General features: G+C 38.4%; 3 protein-coding genes and 1 pseudogene across 3 annotated transcripts in view; 2 read left to right on the top strand and 2 right to left on the bottom strand.

The window, feature by feature from the left end:
- The window catches only part of LOC136254104 (tubulin beta chain-like), a 35,544-nt gene extending 31,716 nt beyond the window's left edge, over positions 1-3,828 (bottom strand). Inside the window, exon 1 of the mRNA XM_066046760.1 lies at positions 3,823-3,828. The gene's annotated coding sequence lies outside the window, so the exon portion shown is untranslated. The remainder of the gene's footprint in view (positions 1-3,822) is intronic.
- Positions 2,355-4,678, top strand: LOC136253642 (probable 4-coumarate--CoA ligase 1; annotated as a pseudogene).
- Positions 4,679-15,375: 10,697 nt separating this feature from the next.
- On the top strand, positions 15,376-16,219 carry LOC136253643 (indolethylamine N-methyltransferase-like). Its single transcript, XM_066046306.1, has 2 exons — positions 15,376-15,586; positions 15,669-16,219. The coding sequence occupies exons 1-2, from the start codon at positions 15,376-15,378 to the stop codon at positions 16,217-16,219; spliced, it is 762 nt and encodes a 253-aa protein (XP_065902378.1).
- Positions 16,220-18,051: 1,832 nt separating this feature from the next.
- Positions 18,052-23,429, bottom strand: LOC136254116 (probable 4-coumarate--CoA ligase 1). Its single transcript, XM_066046790.1, has 5 exons — positions 23,294-23,429; positions 18,697-19,964; positions 18,570-18,648; positions 18,385-18,525; positions 18,052-18,336 (listed from the first exon to the last, which is right to left on the bottom strand). Exons 2-5 carry the CDS (start codon positions 19,954-19,956, stop codon positions 18,137-18,139), a joined length of 1,680 nt encoding a protein of 559 aa, XP_065902862.1. The 5' UTR covers positions 19,957-19,964; positions 23,294-23,429; the 3' UTR covers positions 18,052-18,136.
- Positions 23,430-23,672: the final 243 nt, after the last annotated feature.

The following is a 23,672-nucleotide window of genomic DNA, read 5'->3' on the forward strand; positions in this document are numbered from 1 at the left end:
GGTATAACCAAGCCCAAAAGTGCCTTCAGTATAACCCCAATAGATTATTATGAAATTGTATATTAATTGATAGAATTTTCTACTGACTAATTGCCTGCCTGCATGCCTGATGCTTTCAGGCAAGTGTAACTTGATAATGGCTTAGACTACAGGCTTAATTTTGTCACTGTTCAATGTTGCTTCGTCCCAAGATATGCCTTTTGGCATACTGCAGTACATACAATGCACACATCATGGACTTACCTTTGTCCTCCTTTGTGTCCCATTTCTTTTTACTGACAGTCTGAAGTGTAGCGAGATGCATGGCTTCCTTACTTTTGTAAATGGGAATGGTCTGTGTTTCCGTGGTAACTGGTTTGATTGCAGAGATGCTCTAATACTGCTATTTGTTTGTAACACTGTGTAATGGCTGAAAATAGATGAAAGTGAAGCAACTTTACTTTCAAGTCAGTAATTGATACTTGAGGTGCACAAATTGTCCATATGTGACTGAATTTGACAAAACCATGCTTCTATACACATCCAATTCTTTGACTTTAACCAATTGTAACATGACCTGCCTGCATGCTATTGACCTGAAATTTTCACACATTGCTTCCATAACATTACAAAATGACATGTGAAAATTTGAAGCTGATGACATATCCTACATAGAGTTATGATCTCTCAAAGTCATAAAATTGGATGCATGTGTGTGGAAGCCTGGTTTTGCCAAGTTCGGTCGCATATATATTTTTCATGGTGACTGGGTTGATTGCATGAGACACTTCCAGTCATACTGTTTATCGTTGTAGTTCTGTGTAATGGACTGAAAATAGCTGAAAGCGAAGCGTAATGCATGGCCACTTCACCTTCGAGTCAGTAATTGATAGTTGGGGCATGTGTTCATATGAAAGTGTTAACTATCCCCTTTCTTTTGATGTGGTATGTGTGGATTCACCAGTCGTAATAATGTTATTAAACAGCAAGTAGACAAATAAAAGGAAAAATAGGAATTTTAAGTTTTTGATTAGGGATCATAGAAAAAGTAGGGAAACAAGGGAGGTTGCCTCACCTGCAGATATACTAGTGGACATTTAATCTCTATTTCAGTCGTGGGTCCCTAATTTTTCTATGATCCCTAATCAAACTAATTTTCCTTATACTTGCAGTGTATAAGAGAATACCCTTAATGTAAAATATTTAGAGGGAATTTTGTTGATGAACTACAATGTAAATTGTCAATTCCTTTCCCCCTCCCCCATTTAAACTTTACTGTATACGGTATACATCAAAGTGAATTTTAGCATGTATGTATGACATATGACATATAGGTATACACCCTTAGATCTCAGGTCTTGGTATACAAATTAAAATAAGTGGATTGTTTAGATAACTGTAGCCCATACATTTGTGTACAAAGCTTTGTTGAAATATTCTAACAGAACATACACCTGTACTCAAAATACTATAAAAGAACAGTCATTTCCACACTTTTAGGTAAGGCCACTACAATGAGATAACTTGTTTCTCATCAACTTCTCATAGAGTAACACATGCGGGCGGGCGGGTTATCTCATTATCTCATTATTGCACAAACCATAGCATATTTGTACAAAACCAGTATAATAATCCTTTATTTTTAGGCTATTGGCAGGATGCACACCAAGCACTGGTGCACACTGAAGGTAAAATTCCAAGTGCACATAAACTTCAACTTCAGTAACATAGCATTCAAGTCCTTTGCGAAAGTTCCACCAGTCTTGGAGTCATGTACCATGCAGCAGCAGACAGCAGCAGTCTTAGCACATGTAGGCTGGTCAGTCTTATTAGGGGGAGGGGCTGTGTAAGCTTGTGGCAGAAGTAGCAACACTAAAGCTACTATGTCTCTTAGATATGATGGCCCTGCACATAGGGCATGCAGGTCACGATACCAATGCTAGTGTATGGTCTAATGTACACTGTATAGCACTCACTGTTGATGCCTTGGTGGTTGTTGATGCTCCAGAAAGCTCTCTAATCAACACAGAAGTAAAAAAACACTCGTAAATGGTGTCTGTATCTCAATGGGATTGCAGTTTTTCATGGAAATAGTGCTTTTCTACGTGATAAACCCACTACCACAACACTCAAAAAAGCCATGCTGCCATCTCGTGCAATAATGAGTGCGCATGGGTAAAAGAAAATTTTGGTGCGGGCGGTTGATGAGAAACAAGTAATCTCATTGTAGTGGCCTAAACAAAGGCCAGATAGCTGAGGGTCTACTGTATATCTAAAGCAATGATGTAGTCTCTGCTGGCAGTGTTGATATCAACCTAATTGCTAACACTTCCAATAACTGTTTGTTCAATAAACAACATTCAATGATCGGAAACATGAAAACTGAGAATGTGGGATAATAAGAGCTTGCCTACTTTTTAAAAATAGTATATATTCTGTGTTACCATGCATTTTTGGCCTTTAAGCTGTTTATTGTTATATATAACTTATGGAGATTGGAGATATTCCATTCAAGTATCCTGTTCAGGAGTAGTTTGTGCTCACATAATCAATTTTCATCAAGTCACAAATGAAACATTCCTGCCTTACAGCAAAGCACGCTGTGTGTGCTCACATGTGTGAGAGAGGTCACATCCCAAGTTGTAGAGTGCTGGCCTGATAATCACAAGGTTCCAAGTTTCACCCAGAGGTACTGCTTGGACAAGAATTTTTAAACTCACATTGCTTCAGTAGTATACACACAGCTATAAATGGGGATTTGGTGTTAACTGGGTAAGCAGCCCACCCACCTTTGCCACTAATGGATACCTGAAGCAATTGCCAATATTCTGTGTCTTACAAATTGGATGAGGTTAAGATAGTTCAAGTGCCTATACCTTTTACAGTACAGCCTCCTGCAGTGTACTGGTCCTGCATCCAGGAGGATTTGCCTATACTGACTCCCAGCACTCCAGGTGTCCCAGTGTTTCTAGGTAGGCATGATTGTATATACAACAGCCAAAGGCTTTGCTATTGTGTGTGAGATTAATGCTATATATTTGACTTGTCTTAGGGTTGCTGTGATTCGGACTCGATACAGTATTGGTTGTAGGTGCTAGTATTGTCATGTGGTAAGATCTCCATACAAAATAGCTCCTATTCCCAGGACAGTCACGTGTTCTAGCACTTTTCCAAGTATGGCAAGAAGACTGCTCTAATAGATGGTGTTACAGGAAGGGAGTACTCATACAATGAAGTACAGGAGTCAGTGGTTAATATGGCATCTGGTCTAGTGAGGAGTAGTATGCAGAAGGGAGATGTGTTAGCACTAGTTTCCCCCAACAGTGTGGAATTCTGTACAACATTCTTCTCTACAGTTGCCATGGGAGGGATCATGAGTACTTGTAATCCAAACTATACACCTCATGATCAGAAGAGTTAGCCTACCAGTTTAAGAACTAAAACTCAAAGTACATAGCCACCATACCATCCTTGTTACCAACAATACAAGAAGCGGCCAGTAAGGCAGGTTGTGTAGAGAAGATGATAGTACTGGGTGATGATGGAAGTGTGGGAGAAGGGAAGAATATGATATCCTACCAGAGTTTAGTGAACAACAGTGGATCAAGATTTCCAAGTGACACAAAACTGGACCCAAAGAAAGACACTGCAATAATCCCATACTCCAGTGGTACTACTGGATATCCTAAAGGGGTAGTGATGAGTCATTACGGCTTGTCTTGTTCAACTAGAGAGGAGTCTCCTCAGTAACTATTATCTTTGTGGAATGTTTTGTGTGTAATTCCATTTTATCATGTGTCTGGTGTGTTGTTCAACATGATGTGTGGCCTGTATGCAGGGACAAGGTTAGTTATTTCTCCAAAATTCAACCCAAAAGATTTTCTACAGACAATATACCAATATAAAGTGACATTTATTAAAATGGTTCCTCCATTGATGTTGTTTTTAGCTAATCACCAAATGATTAATAATTATGACTTGTCCAGTTTGAAGCACATTTCATATGGTGCAGCTCCATTTGGAGGCAAACTAGTTGCAGCAGTCAAAGAGAAATTAAACGTGGAGTACCTACAGCAAGCTTATGGTATGACTGAAATGGGTGTGACACGTTTAACTCCAGAAGAAGTGTTTGAACCAGAGTCCATTGGTGTACCTTTAGTGTGCAAGATAGTGGATGTTGAACTGCATGCTCTTGATCCCAACAGCCCTGGAGGACTTGTTGTACAAGATCCACAGGTAAGTGTATACAATTAAATAAAGCCAGTTCTATGCCTCTGTTGCAGGTAATAAAAGGATATCTTAACAATCATGAAGCAACCAAAACCACTATTAAAGATGGATGGCTCCACACTGGTGACTTTGGTTAGTTTTTATACATTTAAATTTAGCTATTATAAAGGACACAGGTTACTATGATGAGAATGGTTACTTCTACACAACTGACAGACTGAAGGAGTTGTCAAGGTGAAAGGTCTTCAAGTAGCTCCAGCAGAACTGGAGGCTCTTCTCCTCCAACATCCACACATATCTGAAATGGCAGTTATAGGTAAGGGGATCACATGATCCAGATGATGTCAGTATAGTGTTACTGTACAAGGTACTGATGATGAGAGATCTGGTGAGCTGTGATGAGCTGAGTGAACGGAGGATTTTGTGAAGGGACAAGTAGCAGAACACAAACAGTAAAAGGAGGAGTAAAGCCAAAGAAATACCAATGTCACCAAGTATTGCAATTTAGACTACAAAGCTAAAACTGTATGCACACACATATTTTCATTTCCTACATATACAATTGGTTAGCTATGTATATTACATTAATGTCTGTATAATGGTCATGTGATACTTTACATAGCGGGGTATATGCATGACCTGTACTTACCAAAAACAGTTTTATTCTTTTTGAAATACAAGAATTTTTGTGATCTTCAATGTCTTAGGTCATTTCCAATTTCCTCAACTGCTGGATAATTATCAGGTTGAAATGCTATCACAATATGTGAACACTGATCAGCTGCAGGCCTGCAAAAATAGGGCATGTGGGCACAAACTACATCCCATCACTTGACAGGTCACATCAATACTCAAAGAAACTATATGCATTCTGTAATTGGTATTATAAAGCAAATGAAATGCTCAATAAGGGGAAAGTTTTTGTGGCCATAATAAAAACTCATGAATTGAAAAAGTAGGCAAATTTCATGTGCCCACATGTCCAGGCCTGGTCAGATATAGTCTCAGGTCTTTTTGTCATTTTATGTTTGCAATTGAGTGTGGGAAATGGACTAGTGTAACCCCAGCTGCAGTTTTGTTCAGACTTGTGCCCATCTTTAAATGACCAAGATGCAAAGTGCAAATGTCTGACTTGCAGCTGATATCATACATAATAGCTTGTTAATACTAGTCTGTAGCTATAGCCTAATTAATCTTTAATAATAAAGTCAGAATAAAACCTACATTATATAGACTCCATATTTTCTTCCATTAAATCACAAAGTGTTATGTAACCAGCGGCGGAGGAAGTAGTTGATATGAGGGGGGGCTGGGCTAACCCAGACTTATTTCTATAGTTTGGTAAGGTGAGACCAAAAAAAAAAAAGGTCACAACCAACTGACAAGAGCTTTCCACCTCACCAGCTACCATTTCTAGCTGATAAACTACATAAAAATCCTTACATAGCTCGCTACACACTGACTACTTTATTAAATACAGACAGATATTATCTTCACTGACTTTGCAAAGGCTTTCGACACAGTACCACACCAACGTCTGCTGTACAAATTAGACTGGTATGGCATTAGAGGAAATTTGAAAAACTGGATCTCCTCATTTTTGAATCATCGAACGCAGTGTGTTGTGCTAGATGGTATTTCATCTCCCAGATGCCCAGTACTGTCTGGTGTCCCTCAAGGCACAGTCATTGGCCCTACTCTTTTCTCCATCTATATCAATGATCTACCGGAATCCATTTTACATAGTTCTATTAAACTTTTCACTGATGACTGTATAATATATAGGGCTATCCGTACCCCTGAAGATGCTGAGAGGTTACAAGAAGATTTATGTGCGTTACAAGAATGGCAGCAGAGATGGCTGATGAGACTAAATGTATCAAAGTGCTTTACCATGACTGTTTTACATCCTAGAAGAAATAAAATCATTACTCCCTACAGACTACACAATCATCTCCTCTCACCTGTTGAACATTACAAATATTTAGGCATCATTATTCAGAGTGATTTGAAGTGGCACCTACATATCCAATCCATCACCTCCAAAGCAAATCAGATGCTTGGTCTGCTAAAGCGTAACTTGAGGACATCATCTATTCACCTTAGAGAGAGAGCCTACCTTAGCCTAGTACGCCCTAAACTTGAATATGCAACTACAGTCTGGAACCCTCATTTAACAACTGACAAGATCGCTTTAGAAAAAGTTCAGAGGCGTGCTGCACGATATGTCAAAGGTATATACTCCTATCATGCTAGTGTAACACAGATGGTTAACGAACTTAAGTGGGAATCACTAGAGTCTCGAAGAGAACAGCTCTCCTTAACTATGCTATACAACATTCTTAAACAAAATGTTCATTTACCACCTGAATACATACCTGAGTTTCATCTACAGACATCACAGTACCAGCTACAGACCAGATCATGCCATATGTTCAGACTCATCGAACCATTTTATAACACTGACACCTACAAATACTCCTTTATACCATCAACATCAAGGCAATGGAACGTACTACCTCGCTACATCTTTGAAGTGGAAAACACTGACATATTCAAATCTCTGCTGCGTAACTATTATTTTGCAATCAATAGCTAACATTATTTATTATATTATATCTGTGTATATTCTTCTGTTTGTGAAGTTTTCACAGCAAAATTAAATAATAATAGAGTGACTGCTCTATTAGAGTATCTTGATCTTTATCACGGTTTTCAGCCCCACTCCAAGAAAGATGATTTCGTTGTGATATCATTCTGAGGGGGGGCTTTAGCCCCCTAGCCCCCCCTTTCCGCCGCCTATGTATGTAACTGTATTCATTAGTTATTGATTGTTTGTAAATTCGTGTTATTCTATTGTCAGCTGTGTTGTATCATAGTTCCCTGTAACAATAAACAAAGGTGGTTGAGACCGATTACTATTGCTTGGCTGTATGTAGTTACAGCATACAGTTCTGAGTAACTACTATAGACAGTGCAAAGAATTGTGATTACATAAAAAAAATGATCATGTATTAGATTTTGACATCTCAACACTTCATGGACCAATCCTCAATCTGGGCATAGCTACATATCTCAAGGTGCACATGTGTGGTATCATCATTGTTTGCTAGCTATGTTCATCTTAATTGGCTCATGAGTGTTTTTTTTTAAATCAAAACATCGGAAATTTGAATTATGATAAGCTCTGTGTTAATAAACTATGAGATTTATTACTGCATAATTTCTTCTTGGCACAGAACTTTAGGTAGTGATGAGCTAGATGTACAATTTTTCACTATTTGTAGAGAGAAGTACATAGTGTGGTAGAAATTAGTAGTGATCTTACTATATAGTAGCTATTAAAAAATTTAAACATTTTAAAAGGAAGTAGGGATTGGTATAATATACATGCTACAAAAAGTAAGGAAACAAGCTCAAAAATGTTACAGCTGAAATGAGAAATGATCCAGCAGTAAAAAGTAAGGAAACAAGATTAGATGACTACTTGCTAAAATGAGACACGCTTTAATGCCTACTTTTGGCTAACTAGCATCTTGAAATGAGACCATCAAATTAGCCAAAGTAGGGATTAAAGTGTAGTGGCGGATATAGGGGGGTTGCAATGGTTTCAGCTGAAACCCCCTCTGAAAAAGTGCACGCACCCCTAATTTTTTATTTATGATTCGTGTGAGTGATACAATCACCAACAGTTATGCATAGTATATCACATTGGGACCTTTTCTACTGACCAAACTCTACACTCTTGCCTCTGAAATAACTAAAAATGGCATTAAGGCGTTGAAGCGTGTTATGCGCCTCTACAAATAATTACCGCTTTAGTGCTGTTTTGCTTCAAAACTTTCTGCGAAGGCCTGGATCAACTATTTTATTATTATATTGTTTAATTAACAGAGCCCGCCTGGGGCATAAGTGCTAATGTACATTAAAATTAAAAGTGATTGTATAATAATTGTTTGAAGCTGTCAATAGTTTGTTGGTTGATGATGTCTTGTGGTAGTCCATTCCATTCTGGTATTGTTCTTGGAAAAAATGAGTATTTATAGTTGTCTATTGATGTATGATAGTGTAGGAATTTTTGTTCATGATTAGATTTTGTAATGGTGACAGGTGATAATGTTGGTAAGTAGCTGTTAGGTATTTCGGTTAGGTTGTGGATAATCTTGTATAATAGAGTTAATCTTGCACATTTTCTCCTTAATTGGAGTGGTGGCCATTCTAATGATGTTAGCATTTCAGTTATACTATCTCGCATATTCCTTCTCCATTGTCGATTCAGGACAAATCTAGCTGCTCTATGTTGTATCATTTCTATTTTATTTATGTCCTTTAGGTGGTATGGGTCCCAAATTGCAGCAGCATATTCCAGCACAGGTAAGATAAATTGTTTATAGCTTAGTTCTTTAAGTGCACGTGAACAGTTTCTTAAGTTACGCTGTAAAAAAACCGATTAGTCTAGTTGCCTTGTTGCATACATGGTTAACTTGTGGTCCCCAAGAAAGATGGTGATCTATTATTATTCCAAGGTAAGAATGCTGTTCAACAACTTTGAGGGGTTTGTTTGACATGTGATACAGAAATATTGTTTTATGGTGGTGTTTGGATAACTGAAGAATGCAACACTTGTCAACATTAAATTTCATTTGCCATGTTTTAGCCCAAGTATTTAGTGTATTTAAGTCTTGTTGTAATAGCTGATGATCATTAGGAGAATTTATTGGTCGATAGATAAGACAGTCATCAGCAAATAAACGAACAGTGTTCTGAATATTTGATATTAGATCATTCATATATAGTAGAAATAGTGTTGGTCCTAAAACTGTACCCTGAGGTACTCCAGAAGTAACTTTGCATGGGGATGAGTATGTGCCCTCAATGACTACTTGCTGTGATCTGTTGTGTAGAAAAGATATAATCCACTGAAGTGTTTTTCCTCGTATTCCGTAATAATCCAATTTCTTCACAAGCCTGGCATGTGGAACTTTATCAAATGCCTTTGAGAAGTCCAGAATTCCAATGTCGACTTGTAACCTGTTATTTAATGCATGAGCAAAATCATCAATCGTTAGCAGGAGTTGTGATTCACAAGAGCGTCTAGCTCTAAATCCGTACTGGTTGTTACACAATAATATTTGTTTCCAGGTGTTTTATAATCTCACTGACTAAAATATGTTCCAACGTTTTGCAGACAACTGATGTTAAGGACACTAGACGATAGTTAGATGGATCATATCTTTTGCCTTTTTTAAATGTTGGAGTTACAACTATGAAACAATATTTTGGAGTAATCTTTATGATTCACTATACATCTAGTAGCTATAGGCCACTGAGCTATAAAACTCAGTTAACAATCCCAGATGGACTATAGCTATAAGTGAACCCTTCCTGAACCTGAAACCCCCTCTGAAAATTCCTAGATCCGCCACTGAAGTGTGTCTCATTTTAGCAAGTAGTCATCTAATCTTGTTTCCTTACTTTTTACTGCTTGATCATTTCTCATTTCAGCTGTAACATTTTTGAGCTTGTTTCCTTACTTTTTGTAGCATGTATATTATACCAATCCCTACTTCCTTTTAATATTTTTAAATAGCTAGTTTGTTTACTTTTTTGTCTAGCTAGCTAGCTAACTATTTTGTTTTCCACATAGCATAATATCACTTGACAGTGGCGTAGTCAGAAAAACTTTTTACCAAGGCAAAGTAAGTTATATAAATTGATGTAATTGAGAGGATCTGCTTGTGACTTCAGGGGCAGATCCAGACTTTTAAAAAGGGGGGTTCCACTTTGAAATTGCAACTTTAGCCTAGCTGTATAAGTTGAAGACCAAAAAAATAAATAAATAAAAATAAAAAAAGGTCATCACCTGCTGACAATAGCTGCCACCTCACCAACTATATTTCCTTCCTTATTTATAACTAGATATATAGCTTGCTACACTGCTCCTGAAAAGACTACTGTGACTGCTCTATTAGAGTATCTCGATTTGACTGCTCTATTAGAGTATCTCGAGTGAGAGAGGCTTTTCAAAAGGGGGGTTCCATGGAACCTTTGGAACCCCCTCTGGATCCGCCCCTGGACTCAACTGATTCACAAACACTTTCAAGAATGGGTGGTACAGCATTTGCAGGTTGATTCTCTGGTTGGATGGAAGAAACTGTTTCAGAAGACTGTGAGTATTTTTCTACATGTCATGCTCCAGCTTAGTTAATGCAACAGTATACCATGCTTCAATTATTAGACTAGTTTAATTTTACTCAATATATACAAAAAACCTGACTTACTCTGGAGATATTTTGAGTGGTCAGGCCATCCATGGACTGCAACAGAGGTCATAGTTATGCACACTACATACTTTTTATTGATCTGATATGATATTTAAGTCAGAGATATCTCTTTCATGAAATAATCAACTACATGTGCTAAGTATGTCAAGCTAGGGAGTCTGCATGGGGGCATGCTCCCTCAAGGAAATTTTTGAAAATATATACTTCGACCGCATCTGGAGTATTGTGCTCCAATCTGGAGCCCTCATTTATCAAAGGACATTGACGTACTAGAAAAGGTTCAAAGAAGGGCTACCATCTATCTCTACACTATTTTATGAAGCTAGACTTCAAGAACTATAGATTTGCACTCACTTTTTTGTAGACGACAAAGAGGAGACCTAACTGAAGTGTTTAAGATACTAAACTCATACTATCAAATTGACCCAAAAGATATCTTTACATTACAACAAGACAGTGTTACCAGGGGCCATCAAATGAAACTTTTTAAACAAAGAATTAGCAGAAGCATTGGTCAACACTTTTTCAACTTTAGAATAATCCAACAATGGAATGACTTACCTGATGAAGTAGTTCTGGCAAAAACAATATCTTCTTTCAAACACTCACTAGACCAATATTGGAGAGAAACTGGACATGGACATCTATTAATCAATTTTGTATTTTAATTGTCCATTAAATAATAATAATAATAATAATATGCTTTGAAATAATAGCATGTGGAGGCTATTTTCATGATATATATGCATGATCAATGGGCTCAATGCAATGCCATGCAGTTGATTCATTGGAACACTTTTGAAAAGTAATTTAAAGACAATTACAATGTAAATGATTTAGACCAAGCAGTGTAAGAGCACTGGCTATAATTTACACTGAATGCTCTATTAGAGTATATTACGATGACTGCTCTATTAGAGTATCTCGATCTTTTTCCGCATACAAATTCAAGTAGTTGAAAAGTAGTCCAGGACTGTGTCACCATGGGCTCCGGCCTGCTTAGTACTACAGCCATAGATTCTATTGTGTGTGGTACAGTAATGCTGTACAGTAACATTTGAGTAGAATATTCAAGGTGCCAAAACTCAGGCCTGCTCAGTACTCAGCCTAAACTGTTGAGCATTTTTTTACCGAGGCAGCTGCCTTGGTTGCTTCAATGGTAACTACACCACTGCTTGAAGCAGCTATCTTTTACATTCGTACGCAATAAGCGCCTCTAAAAATAATTGCCGTATTGTCTTTTAAAAGCCATTACAGCAAATGTTAAAGGCTTCAACTGCATTTCTAATGGCCTAAATATTGATGATTTTACAGTAAAACATCGCTGGACAGTCCGCCATTACGAGTGGAACCCATAGGCGGCGGAAAGGGGGGGCTACCCCTCGGTTTGCTGAGCCCCCCTCAGAATGATATCACGCGAAATTATCCTTCTTGGAGTGGGGCTGAAAACCTTGATCAAGATCTAGATACTCTAATAGAGCAGTCACTCTAATAAAGGAATCACAGTATTAGAGTAGTGTGTAGCGAGCTATGTAAGGATTTTTATGTAGTTTATCAGTATAAATTCGTAGCTGCGCGGTGAGGTGGGCAGCTATTGTCAGCTGGTTGTGACCTTTTTTTTGTCTCACCTTACCAAACCAGAGTGCCTCAGTTCATTTCCGCCCATGGTCAGCCCCCCCCCCCCCTTTTTTTATTTTTATTTATTTATTTTTTCCCATTTTTTTCCCATGGTCAGCCCCCCCTCATATCAACTACTTCCTCCGCCACTGTGGAACCCTCGATTTTAGAAGCCTGGATCCCGAGGTGGATGCGCCCTCAAGGACAATATTAGCTAGCTACCTAAAAAAAAGCTAAACTGGTAATTAAGACTATAGAAAACGGATACCCAGCGTTAATAATGCTAGAGACAACTCCTTGGGTATTACTTACACACAAGTACTCACACTTCGTTAAAAGCACGTGTTTGAGTTGTGGCGCGCGACGCAACTATTAAGCGCCGCAATTATTAATTATTTTTCGAGTAGAACAAGGAAGCGAATGAATTATGAAAGCGAACAGCATGATGCAGTGGACAGAACGTAATCGGAGCAACAGATTCGTAAATCCGCTGTCATTACCTTAGTTGTCTGAAATTTCTGGAGCCGTACACCTAGCGCAACTGGGTCTTACAACAGACTGATTTATTGTTTATAGACTTTTCTAAGGCCTTTGACACAGTTCCTCACAAAAGACTATTAAACAAATTAAAATTCTATGGTATACGAGGGCCTCTTCTTCAATGGATCTCTTCCTGGCTAACCAAACGATATCAAAGGGTAATTGTTGATGGAGAATCATCTAGCGCAACAACTGTTAAGTCTGGGGTACCACAGGGTACTGTACTAGGCCCCCTTATGTTTCTTGTATATATTAATGACATAAATGAAAACATTACATCTTCAGTTCGATTGTTTGCTGATGACTGTGTTATTTACAAGACTGTTACAACACCGCAAGATTCAAAGCAGTTACAGGAAGACTTACATAAAATATGTGAATGGACTCACAAATGGCAAATGAAAATAAATGTTGAGAAATGTGCTGTGCTGAGGTGTACTCGTTCCCTGAACCCCATACAATATACGTATACCTTATCAGGTCATAATGTCGATATAAAGAAGTGCCATACATACTTAGGTGTAGCGATTGATAACACTGTCATGGTCATCACATATACAAACAGTAAGTAACAGAGCAACCAAAGTGCTAAATTTTATTAAACGGAACCTAAACAACTGCCCATCTGATACTAAAAGAACAGCGTATTTAACATTGGTTCGACCAATTATGGAATATGCTGCCCCAGTTTGGGATCCGTATTATAACACTGACATTTATAAGTTAGAAAAGGTGCAAAGAAGAGCTGCTCGATGGATTTTATCAGATTACTCCAGAAATAGTGTTACGTCATTATTGTCCTCTCTTAGTATACCTACATTACAACAACGCCGTCAGTCATCAAGATTAACACTATTCTATAAAATAATTAATACACCCCCCTGTAATACACTACCGATCTCCATCCCCTCACATTATCAAAGAACTCAATTTTGTACCAGGCAACATCACCCCAATCATTTCATTCTGCCACAAGCAACCCTCAACACCTATAAATATAGTTATTATCCTAGAACTGTTAAAGACTGGAATGAGTTGCATAATAGAATCAAGAAACTTGGATGAATTTATTTACGTACTTAACCTTCACTACTGTAATTAATTATCAAATTGCATGTATGTATGTATGTATTTGATTGTACCATTTGGGGTTTTCACCCCCTGGGCAAACCAGCTGAGCTGACTGCCCTTAAAATGATCTAAATCTTAAATCTTACAGCAGGCCGGCAGCACGATGAGATTCAGGTGAATTTCGATTTTTTTAAAAACTCACTGAACATAGAAACATTCAACTTTTCGCTTCATTTACCCAAGGTACAGCATCATCACAGCAGTACTAATGTATTCCAGGTGGGTTTTTTCGGGTAAAGCTTATTGCAAATCCGTTTTTAAGGTGTGAAAATCCACGACACCACTGTATGATTTCTTACCAACCCCTACTAGTGTAGCTGACTACAGCTGCTTGCGCTCTGCAGCCATCATGTAGCTAAGTAAAATGATTGGACAAAAAGCTAGTGACGTTCCTAACCCTGATAAATGGTTAATTTTCGAGGATAAAATTTTAGCGGAGTAAACTCGCGAAAATTACATCCTCAAAAATTTCTACATATACCCGTGAAAATTCTCTCACGCGAAAAAAACTTTGCACAGTGACAAAGTGAGCGCCGCCACCCTAATATTATACAGTAGTGCGTGAATTGTGCTTGGCCTGCCTACACTAAAGGGATACGCAGTCAGTACAGTCCTCCCCGATCTCTAGCTAGAAGTTGCACGTGCGTTTGAACATTGCGTATGGCAAAAATCATCCCTTGAAGTTCACTGCATGGTGAACCAGAAGATTTACGGAACACTTTCTATTCTTTCTTTTGGGTATTTGAACTTGTTTAGTTCTATTTTCGTGACTGCGGATCCCTTGCAGGCAGGCCAAACACAATTCACGTGCAATCGACTTTTTTTTAAAAACTGTGGCTACAGCGGATTTCTCTTGCGTTCGAATTTTCCGTAGCACGTGCCAGGCTTTGAAAGTGAAGGCACGTGCGCAATATGGAATACGAAGATTCGAACGCAAGAGAAATCCGCTGTATAATGGATTTTTTTGGTTCGCGGCTCCTCTATATGTGACCGGGCCTGCGAAAATAGGGCATGTGGGCACATGATTTTTGCCTACTTTTTCAAACTTCAATCACACATAGCTAATAGCTAGGTCTATTGCAATGCAATTTTCAAGTAGCAGTAAGCATTTAATTTGCCGCTTTATGATACAAGTTGCAGAATGCAAATATGTTGTTCCAATACTGAGATATGACCTGTAGTGTGACAGAATGTGGTTTGTGCCCACATGCCCTGTTTTCGCAGGCTCGGTCACATATATGGAAATGGAAAGGACGTAGCTTACAATTTGAGGTGTAACAGTATTTATTTCAGATAGGATGATGGGCAGACGATCATGTTTCAGTTTCGGAACTTTTATACCGCAATTTCCCACGCGGTTTCAGCTACTGCTCAGAATTAGTAGCTAGCTCGAGAGTTAGCTATAGCTACGGAATAATCTATATGTAACAGCAGCTGATACGTATTAATTTCAAGGACTTAGACCTATTGAAGCAACAGATTCCAAAGAGGCTAATTGCATTCCTGCACGAAAGATTTTGTGTGACTGAGATAGCTAGCTGCTGATCATCGACCCACGTAACTAGTAACTGATCAGTTATTATCTTTAGCTACAATGGGTACTAGGAAAGTGGCAAGATCCGAAGTAAGATCTTACGTGAACGACTTCGAAACTAAGGAATACCTGCGACAATATTATGCTTCTGTTGAAGGCGACCCTGATGAAGAACTGTTTACACCATTTCACCGAAAGCAGATTGAATTCTACAAAAAGCACAGTTCAAAGTGGGACTGCAAGACAGCTAGATTGCTCGAGTTCTCTGGAGGTGCATCTATAGCAGGGTTTATCTGCGCCGTTCCATACGGTTCCATATGTTAACGAGATAACATTTTCTGCTTACACTGAAGAAGAACGTGGAGAGATTGAGCTGTGGAAGTTTGAGAAAGAAGGAGCCCATGATTGGAGTGGACACTTTAAATTTGCGGTGAACAAACTGGAGAACATGACAGGAGATGCCACCACTTCATTGAACTGGCGTGACAGGGAGACCTTACTACGTCAAAGAATCACCGAAATCATTGGTTGTGACATCTGTCAAGATTATGCCCTTTCAAGGAAGCAAGATCCTTTCAATGTTATTTCTACAAGTCATACTTTGGAAGTGATTTGTGGAACATTGTTTGAATATAAAGCAGCTGTGAAAAAGCTGGTATCCCTTTTGAAACCTGGTGGGTTTTTAACCATGTTTGCTGATGAGTGTCAAACATTCTACACGATTGGACAAAAGAAGTGGCCTTGTCTATACATTACGCTGGAACAGGTGAAAGAAGCTTTATCCGATGCTGGGATGATGGTTGTTGTAGCTGAACACAAGGAAGCTTCAATGGAGCAGCTTCAGAATCCTACCACATCTGATCACAAAGCAATGTTGTTTGTAGCTGCCCAGAGAGTAGAATAGCTAGCTATAACTGTGCTGCATTGTTTTTACTAAAACTGTGACACAATGTATTAAAAGTACTGTATATACAGCTTTGTTGTAATTTTATTAAGCACCCCTGCAACTATATTATGTTGCAGTATAACTACGGGCCTATGCCTATATGGATCTAAAACTGCTTGGGATAAAATTGTGAAGCTAGTAATAGTTTGGGTGCATCATAACTAGATTCATAAGGTCATTTTTGGATAGGGATCCAAATTGACATGACATGTATATAATTACCCCATTTTATGGTATCAAGAGTATAATAGAGAAGAGAGCTGGAGAGTGTCTAACTTCAGTGAATTTACCAAACATACTGTGCCGACCTTATGAAATCAACTCAGTATAGCCACAAATGGTGACAAATACCATAGCTTGCTCAATGAAGGAGGTTGTAGCTAGCACTTTTGCTGCTTCAATTAGCAAATATCAACAAGTCTTTTAAAGGTATTTATTACAATAATAAGTTTTATGGATTGAAGTAGGAAGGTTTGAACACTGCTGTAGTGTGTTAATTTAATCAAATGTATTAACTCTTGTTTATATTGATGAGAGTTAGATACTCTCCTTACTCTTCTATAATTATGTACTCTTGGTGCTATCACCTTTGCTTCAAACTCAAGTGGTGCAATATGGTATTCATTCCAGTTGTATAATAAATAGTTATATCACGGTTACGAGGGATATAATAAAAATGTACACAAGAGGGCCTGAGTGCATATATTTTTGTAATATCCCAAGTAATCATGTTAACTGTTATATTCTACACCTCAGTAGTTGAAACAATTAGCAATTTGTAGTGAAACAACACCTGTTGAAGATTGAAATCAGTAGAAATCCTTGATGGATCAGACATTTTAGACTCTTTAGCGGTGCCATGCCCATCTACTCACGATTAGTGAAAGAGACAAGAGTTAGTGAAGGAGACAAGAGTTCATCGAAAATCCTTAAGCTTCTCCTTGCTCAGGTGGATAATTCTTGATTGATTTATAGGCACTTGTTATTAGAGACTTGTTTACCGTTTAGATAAGGATTTCACAGAATGTGTGAAGTTAGCTACACCATATATGGTAAGCGTAGCCACAAAGTGCGGTATACCACAGTTGCAGTGGTATATCAGTTATATACCACAGCGGGGTACTTTTGATCTCAACCACAGGTGTGGTATACCTTTATATGTTTATACCTCAATGTATACAACACTAAAATTTCTATGCTGCACAGTTTTACATCTAGAGCAAGTGATGAAAACTACATAGATCTAGATCACTATAAAACAAAAGTTAGGAATTTTGTGTAAGAAAAGATAGTGAAACTGGGAAACAAAGGAGGTTACCTCAGATATGCAATAGCGGAGAATAATTTCTATACATGCAGTCATGGCATAGGGCCATAGCCATGCAGACTTTATCTGCATCAGTAGGTTCTTTAGATGAAAAAGTGGACCTTTTGGTGTGGTGTGATGCAGCATGAGAACATCCAGCATGCTCATGCTGGCCTGGGGGCATTCCCCCGATTTCTTTTTTTTTTGAAAACAGAAAACTGATATTTGTCTTATGTAGATGATGCAAATATTAACTGTTTGTGGACCATATATTTTTTTGAAATTGCATTTGTTCAAGAGGGGGGCTCTACAGAACCCACAGAACCCTCCCCCGGCTTCTACCTACATTGCCTATAGACTGAAGCAGAGATTAAATGCCCATTGGTATAGTTACCACTCGGCTCCATGCAATTGCACAAGATCTTGTCTGTCTCTTTTATCTTGACGCCTGCATGCAATAAGTGAGCTAATATATTAACTACCATTTTTAAATGAACTATTTTCTTTGTTAATGACATGTAGTGGCTACCCATTCACATAGATACATTCTTCCTGTCAATAATATTGCGTCATTGCTTTAGTAGCCTTCGCAATATCTTCCCACTTGGTGATTTTGGTATTTCTTTGATAAAATTTACTCCTCCTTTTAACTGTTTGTGTTCTGCTACTTGTCCCTTCACAAAATCCTCCACTTCTTGTTCACTCAGCTCATCACTGTTCCTCACCACAAATGCTTGGGGAAGCTCACCAGATCTCTCATCATCAACACCTTGTACAGTAACACTACTGACATCATCTGGATCATGTGATCCCTTACCTAAAACTGCCACATCAGAGATACTTGGATGTTGGAGGAGAATAGCCTCCAGTTCTGCTGGAGCTACTTGGAAACCTTTCACTTTGATCAACTCCTTCAGTCTGTCAGTTATGTAGAAGTAACCATTCTCATCATAGTAACCTGTGTCCTTTACAGTAGCTAAAAATTATGTGTGCAGAACTAACCGAAGTCACCAGTGTGGAGCCATCCATCTTTAATAGTGGCTTTTGTTGCTTTAGAATTGTTAAGATATCCCCTCATTACCTGCAGCAAAGTCATAAATCTGGAATAAATATACACAATATAAAATACCTGAGGACCTTGTACGACAAGTTCTCCAGGGCTGTTAAGACCAAGAGCATTGCCTGTTTCAACATCCACTATCTTGCACAAATTGTGCACAAAGGGCACCCCAACTGATTCTGGTTTAAACACTTCTTGTGGAGTAAAGTGTGAGTATCCCATTTCAGTCATCCCATAGCCTTGCTGCAGGTATTCCAAATTTAATCGTTTCTTAACTGCTGTGGCTAGTTCAGACCCAGTTGGAGCTGCACTATACAAAACGTGCCTTAAACTGGACAAATCATATTTATCAACCATTGGCTGGCTAGCTAAAAACAAAACCAGTGGAGGAACTAAACTTGCATATGTGGCTTTATATTGTGATATTGTGCGTAGAAACAGCTCTGGCTCAAATTTTGGCAGGATGACTGATTTTGATCCAATATGAAGGCCACATATCATGTTTACCAATATTCCTGCCATATGGAAGAGTGGAAGAACAGACAGAATCTTCCCTGACAGATAATATTCACTGTGGAGGCCTCCATTCTCTAATTGAACAACACAAGACAACATGTTGTAATGACTCATCACTACTCCTTTAGGATATCCAGTAGTTCCACTGGAGTATGGGATTATTGCAGTGTCTTTCTTTGGGTCCAGTTTTATGTCATTTGGAAATCTTGATCCACTGTCATTCACTAAATTCTGGTAGGAGATCATATTCTTCCCTTCTCCCACACCTCCATCATCACCCAGTACTATCATCTTCTCTACACAACCTGCCTTACTGGCTGCTTCTTGTATTGTTGGTAACAAGGATGGTATGGTGGCTACGTACTTTGAGTTTGAGTTCTTAAACTGGTAGGCTAACTCTTCTGAGGTGTAGTTTGGATTACAAGTACTCACAATCCCTTCCATGGCAAGTGTAGAGAAGAATGTTGTACAGAATTCCACACTGTTGGGGGAAACCAGTGCTAACACATCTCCCTTCTGCATACCACTCCTCGCTAGACCGGATGCTATATTAACCACTGACTCCTGTACTTCATTGTATGAGTACTCCCTTCCTGTAACACCATCTATTAGAGCAGTCTTCTTGCCATACTTGGGAAAGTGCTGGAATACGTAACTGTAGAGGCCAGTCTCAGGAATAGGAACTGGGCTAAATGGTGACTTCACTACATAATTATTGTCGACAGTATTAGAGCACCATCTGGGTAGGAAGGAATTTCCTGTTGTTTGAAAAGTAGCTACAGCTCTGTAGCTAGTGATCCAAAATTGATTCATGACAAAATCTGCAAATAAAACAATGAAATAAACATTCAAGTTATAGCCATGAAAGACCAAGGAGTGACATCTCGTGAGTTACTTTGTATTCCATCCTTAGAAACAGTTTGAGTTATAAGCAAGTTACCAACATGACAAAATAAACCGTTAACTTGAACATGCTAAATTTAACACCTTGCATCTATTAAGGTAGCACCAGTAGGCCTATGTTTTTTAATGTACACTTATTGACAGTGCATATAGTGAGTGCTAAGTTTGTGTATGTGTAGCTTTTAGCCTGATAAAATTCTATTTGTTTACCAAACATACCAGCCTGCCTTATTATTATGTTAAAGAAGCACGTATGTGATCAGTGCTGCCCATATTTCTTTTTTCAAGACATATTTCAGTTCATCTTTTTCTGTAAAATTCAGTAATTTCAAAATTTGTAAATCGATAAATTTTTGATTTCTGTAAAATTTATAGTCTCTTTTTTCGATCGTCAACCTTCATCATTCATCTTAATTTCCCTTTTTTGAAACTTTGTAGATTTTTCTACTCCTTATAACATACACTACTACGCAACTGATAAACTGAAAGTCATAAGATATCAGAGTTCATTTTAAAACTAAGGGAGATGTCTATTTGTCAATACAGCTGGTACTAGCACACTGTATTATGATCATCCCTTTGATCAAATTGATGCCGCTACTGATGGTAGAGAACTGTTGAGTGGTTTTGAATAATGTGATTGATGCTATTGTATGGCAGGTGATGCAGTCATACTTACGGAAGATCATCTAAAGTAATGCTTGATGTGATAACAACTGATGGAGTAGGCATGCAACTGCAATATATTAAGTCATCCCTGGAGGATGTAAGAGAGCTATATATGGTAGTATTATTACTGCAGGCCTAGTAACACCAATTATTTGTGTAATTCAGACATTATGCACTCACATGATGGTGAATATACAGCATAACGTGCACTACTAATAGGCTAACAAGTGTGGTGTGTAGTTGTTAGGCCGTTCACCAGAAATAAGGATACATTGAACCACAATACATGCATACATATAAATCAACAGTGACTAGCTCAATCTTACAGTGCCTGGTAAACCATCCATTGGAACTGCAACAACAGTTCTACTACGTAGTAATTCAATGCACACTTTCAGATCATACAAGCCCCATCCTATCTTGACCATATACCGTTATGATATATTCTCCATAATGCATGTGATATGTGGAATGCTTTAAATATTTAACTCAAGACAACCACACGTGGGTCCATAAGCTATTTTTGAGCACCTGCACACTATCCCAAATTACGGACAAAACATACAAGAAACTGGCATGTCACTTTACATGCACACATGAAACAGGAATTATTACAATGACCAGTTTAAACAGAGGCCCACAGCGACACTTGAGGTCACTGCATTTAGACTACCCAAGGGTATATGTTTTGAATGCATGAAGTAATTACCACTAGTATGGCCATACATAATATACCCTACAAGCTCATCGATATAATCTGGCGTACTCTGGTGGGGCTGGTTATGCAATCTCAAGGTTAGCAACCATTCCAAAATACATGTACTAGTTTTGTGTGGCCAGACCTCTTTTTTTGACATAATAATATAGCACTTATAAGTGCCATGTCAGAGAAAAAGCCACTCCATTTCCTATACACCGCCCACATGGCATTTTTGTCAAGCCAGAAAGTTCCATTATTTTGTAAATTGAGTATTGTTGCACTGATAATCAGAATGGTTATTGGAAAAACCATATATTGGCTGGTTTTGTATATCGGTATCGGATTGGCACCACAACGAACTTAAGCAGCAGATACAGACATGAGCATGTATTTAGAAATACATGCTCATGTGCACCAAAAAGATGTTTACAAATTAATTGAGCTGCATTTTCATGTATTACAACATTGTTATTACTGCTTCAGTGTACTGTTAGCTGTTGTTGTAACAATACTGCCACGCTAAATTGGTCCTTCACAATCAAATTTCTAGTAAAAATTGCTACAAAATATACATGCTCAGATTGGCTACATTTATCGGTTTGAAAAAATTATCCAATAATCGGCTATCAGAATATCAGCAAAATCTCATATCTGTGTAGCACTAAAACTGAGTCTATCACGTGATTGTTTTACTCCTGCTTTTTATAGTGAGCACATGGTACAGGCAAACGTGTTGGTTAACCTGACTATGGATAATGTTGTCCATTTTATAGCTAACATGAGGTGATGCTGGTGGTGCTTGATATTTACACAGTACTAAACATGTTATATCAAGTTAGTCATCATGCCGTTAAGTGTTTAGCTAATAGTCAGAGGTAACAAACACCAGTGTATTGTTTCCTGAGTGTACTAGTAGGCAGTGGTGAGTTAAATATAGGAAGTGGTTACTGAACCGAAAGGTTGTTTTTTTTTTCACGGATAACACAAATTAACTGACAGTCATCCATAGTGTTGCACCGATATGAGATTTTGCCGATATTCCGATAACCAATATTAGATAATATTTTCAAGCCAGTAAACGTAGCCGATCCGATATAGCACAGCATGTCTATTTTGTAGCAATTTTTACTAGAAATTTGATTGTGAAGGACCAATTTAGATTGTTTATAGCAGCAGTATTGCTACAACAACAGCTGACAGTACACTGAAGCAGTAATAACAACATTGTAGTGTAGGAAAATGCATTTGTAAACATTGTTTGGTGCAGTATTTCTAAATACATACATATATCTGTATCTGCTGCTTTTTTCATCTTGGTGCCGACTGATCTGATACCAATATACAAAAAACACAGCCGATATATGGTTTTTCTGATAACCGATCTGATTATCAGTGCAACACTAGTCATCCATCTACTTGAGTATCAAGCACACTAGTATTTTGTTAGGGATTTACTGTTGGTTCAATAGCCAGTACAGTGTTATTGAACTGACTTTTGGCACTGCCTTAAATATATATATCCTGTACGAACAGGAGATGGCAACACAAGCTGCCTGTAACCTATCCATGGTACCCACCTTGTAGCTATGCAGCTAAGACATGTACAAAACATGTGTAGAGCTAGATGTGAACATGTGTAGTTGCATGTCAACATGATGGAATTTTCCGCCCACCTGTATGAAAAAGTTTGTTTGGCGCGGCCAGGACAGGAAGCAGGAAATCAGTTCATAGAGGTGTGGCGGTGTTTCATCATTCTTTACTCTGCCCGCTCTCTTTGTTACTTTTTTTCCCCCACTCACGCACAAAAAGATAGGTCTGGGAACTAGCTAGCTACCCGCTCTCTGGTATCGCTCGATATTAAATAATGAAGTTGCATACCTGACTGTTTGTTAGAGTGGTGCCGGATCTCTGGTCACACCATAGATCTGTACACACGATGACTGACTCGATATTTAGTCGATTATCTCCTTTGATAATAATGACTGCACTGGTCCTTTCGCGCAGGGGGCTTATGTTTAACATAAGCGCATGCGCAAAAGCATTAGACCCTACACAAGACCATAATCTCTCTCTGTCTCTGTGAATGCTATCCCACTAGGGACCTGTGAGAAGGCTAAAGCCTGTGAATACAGGGAGTCATAAGCATGTAACTAAACCGTTGAAGAATGCAGAGATAAATCCCAGACCCAGTGGTGACTTGATCCCCAGCAACATGCAGTCTAGGCATGCGCCAAAGGAGCCACAACAATCGGGATCT

This window comes from Dysidea avara, chromosome 4 (genome assembly GCF_963678975.1).
Source record: "Dysidea avara chromosome 4, odDysAvar1.4, whole genome shotgun sequence".
Taxonomy (NCBI): domain Eukaryota; kingdom Metazoa; phylum Porifera; class Demospongiae; order Dictyoceratida; family Dysideidae; genus Dysidea; species Dysidea avara.

Coding starts and splice junctions, on each gene's coding strand:
- LOC136253643 (XM_066046306.1), top strand. CDS start 15,376: ATGGGTACTAGGAAAGTGGCAAGATCCGAAGTAAGATCTTACGTGAAC. Junction 15,587..15,668: donor ATTGCTCGAGTTCTCTGGAG/GTGCATCTATAG, acceptor CTTACACTGAAG/AAGAACGTGGAGAGATTGAG.
- LOC136254116 (XM_066046790.1), bottom strand. CDS start 19,956: ATGAATCAATTTTGGATCACTAGCTACAGAGCTGTAGCTACTTTTCAA. Junction 18,649..18,696: donor TTGTCGTACAAGGTCCTCAG/GTATTTTATATT, acceptor ACTTTGCTGCAG/GTAATGAGGGGATATCTTAA. Junction 18,526..18,569: donor GCTCCACACTGGTGACTTCG/GTTAGTTCTGCA, acceptor TAAAGGACACAG/GTTACTATGATGAGAATGGT.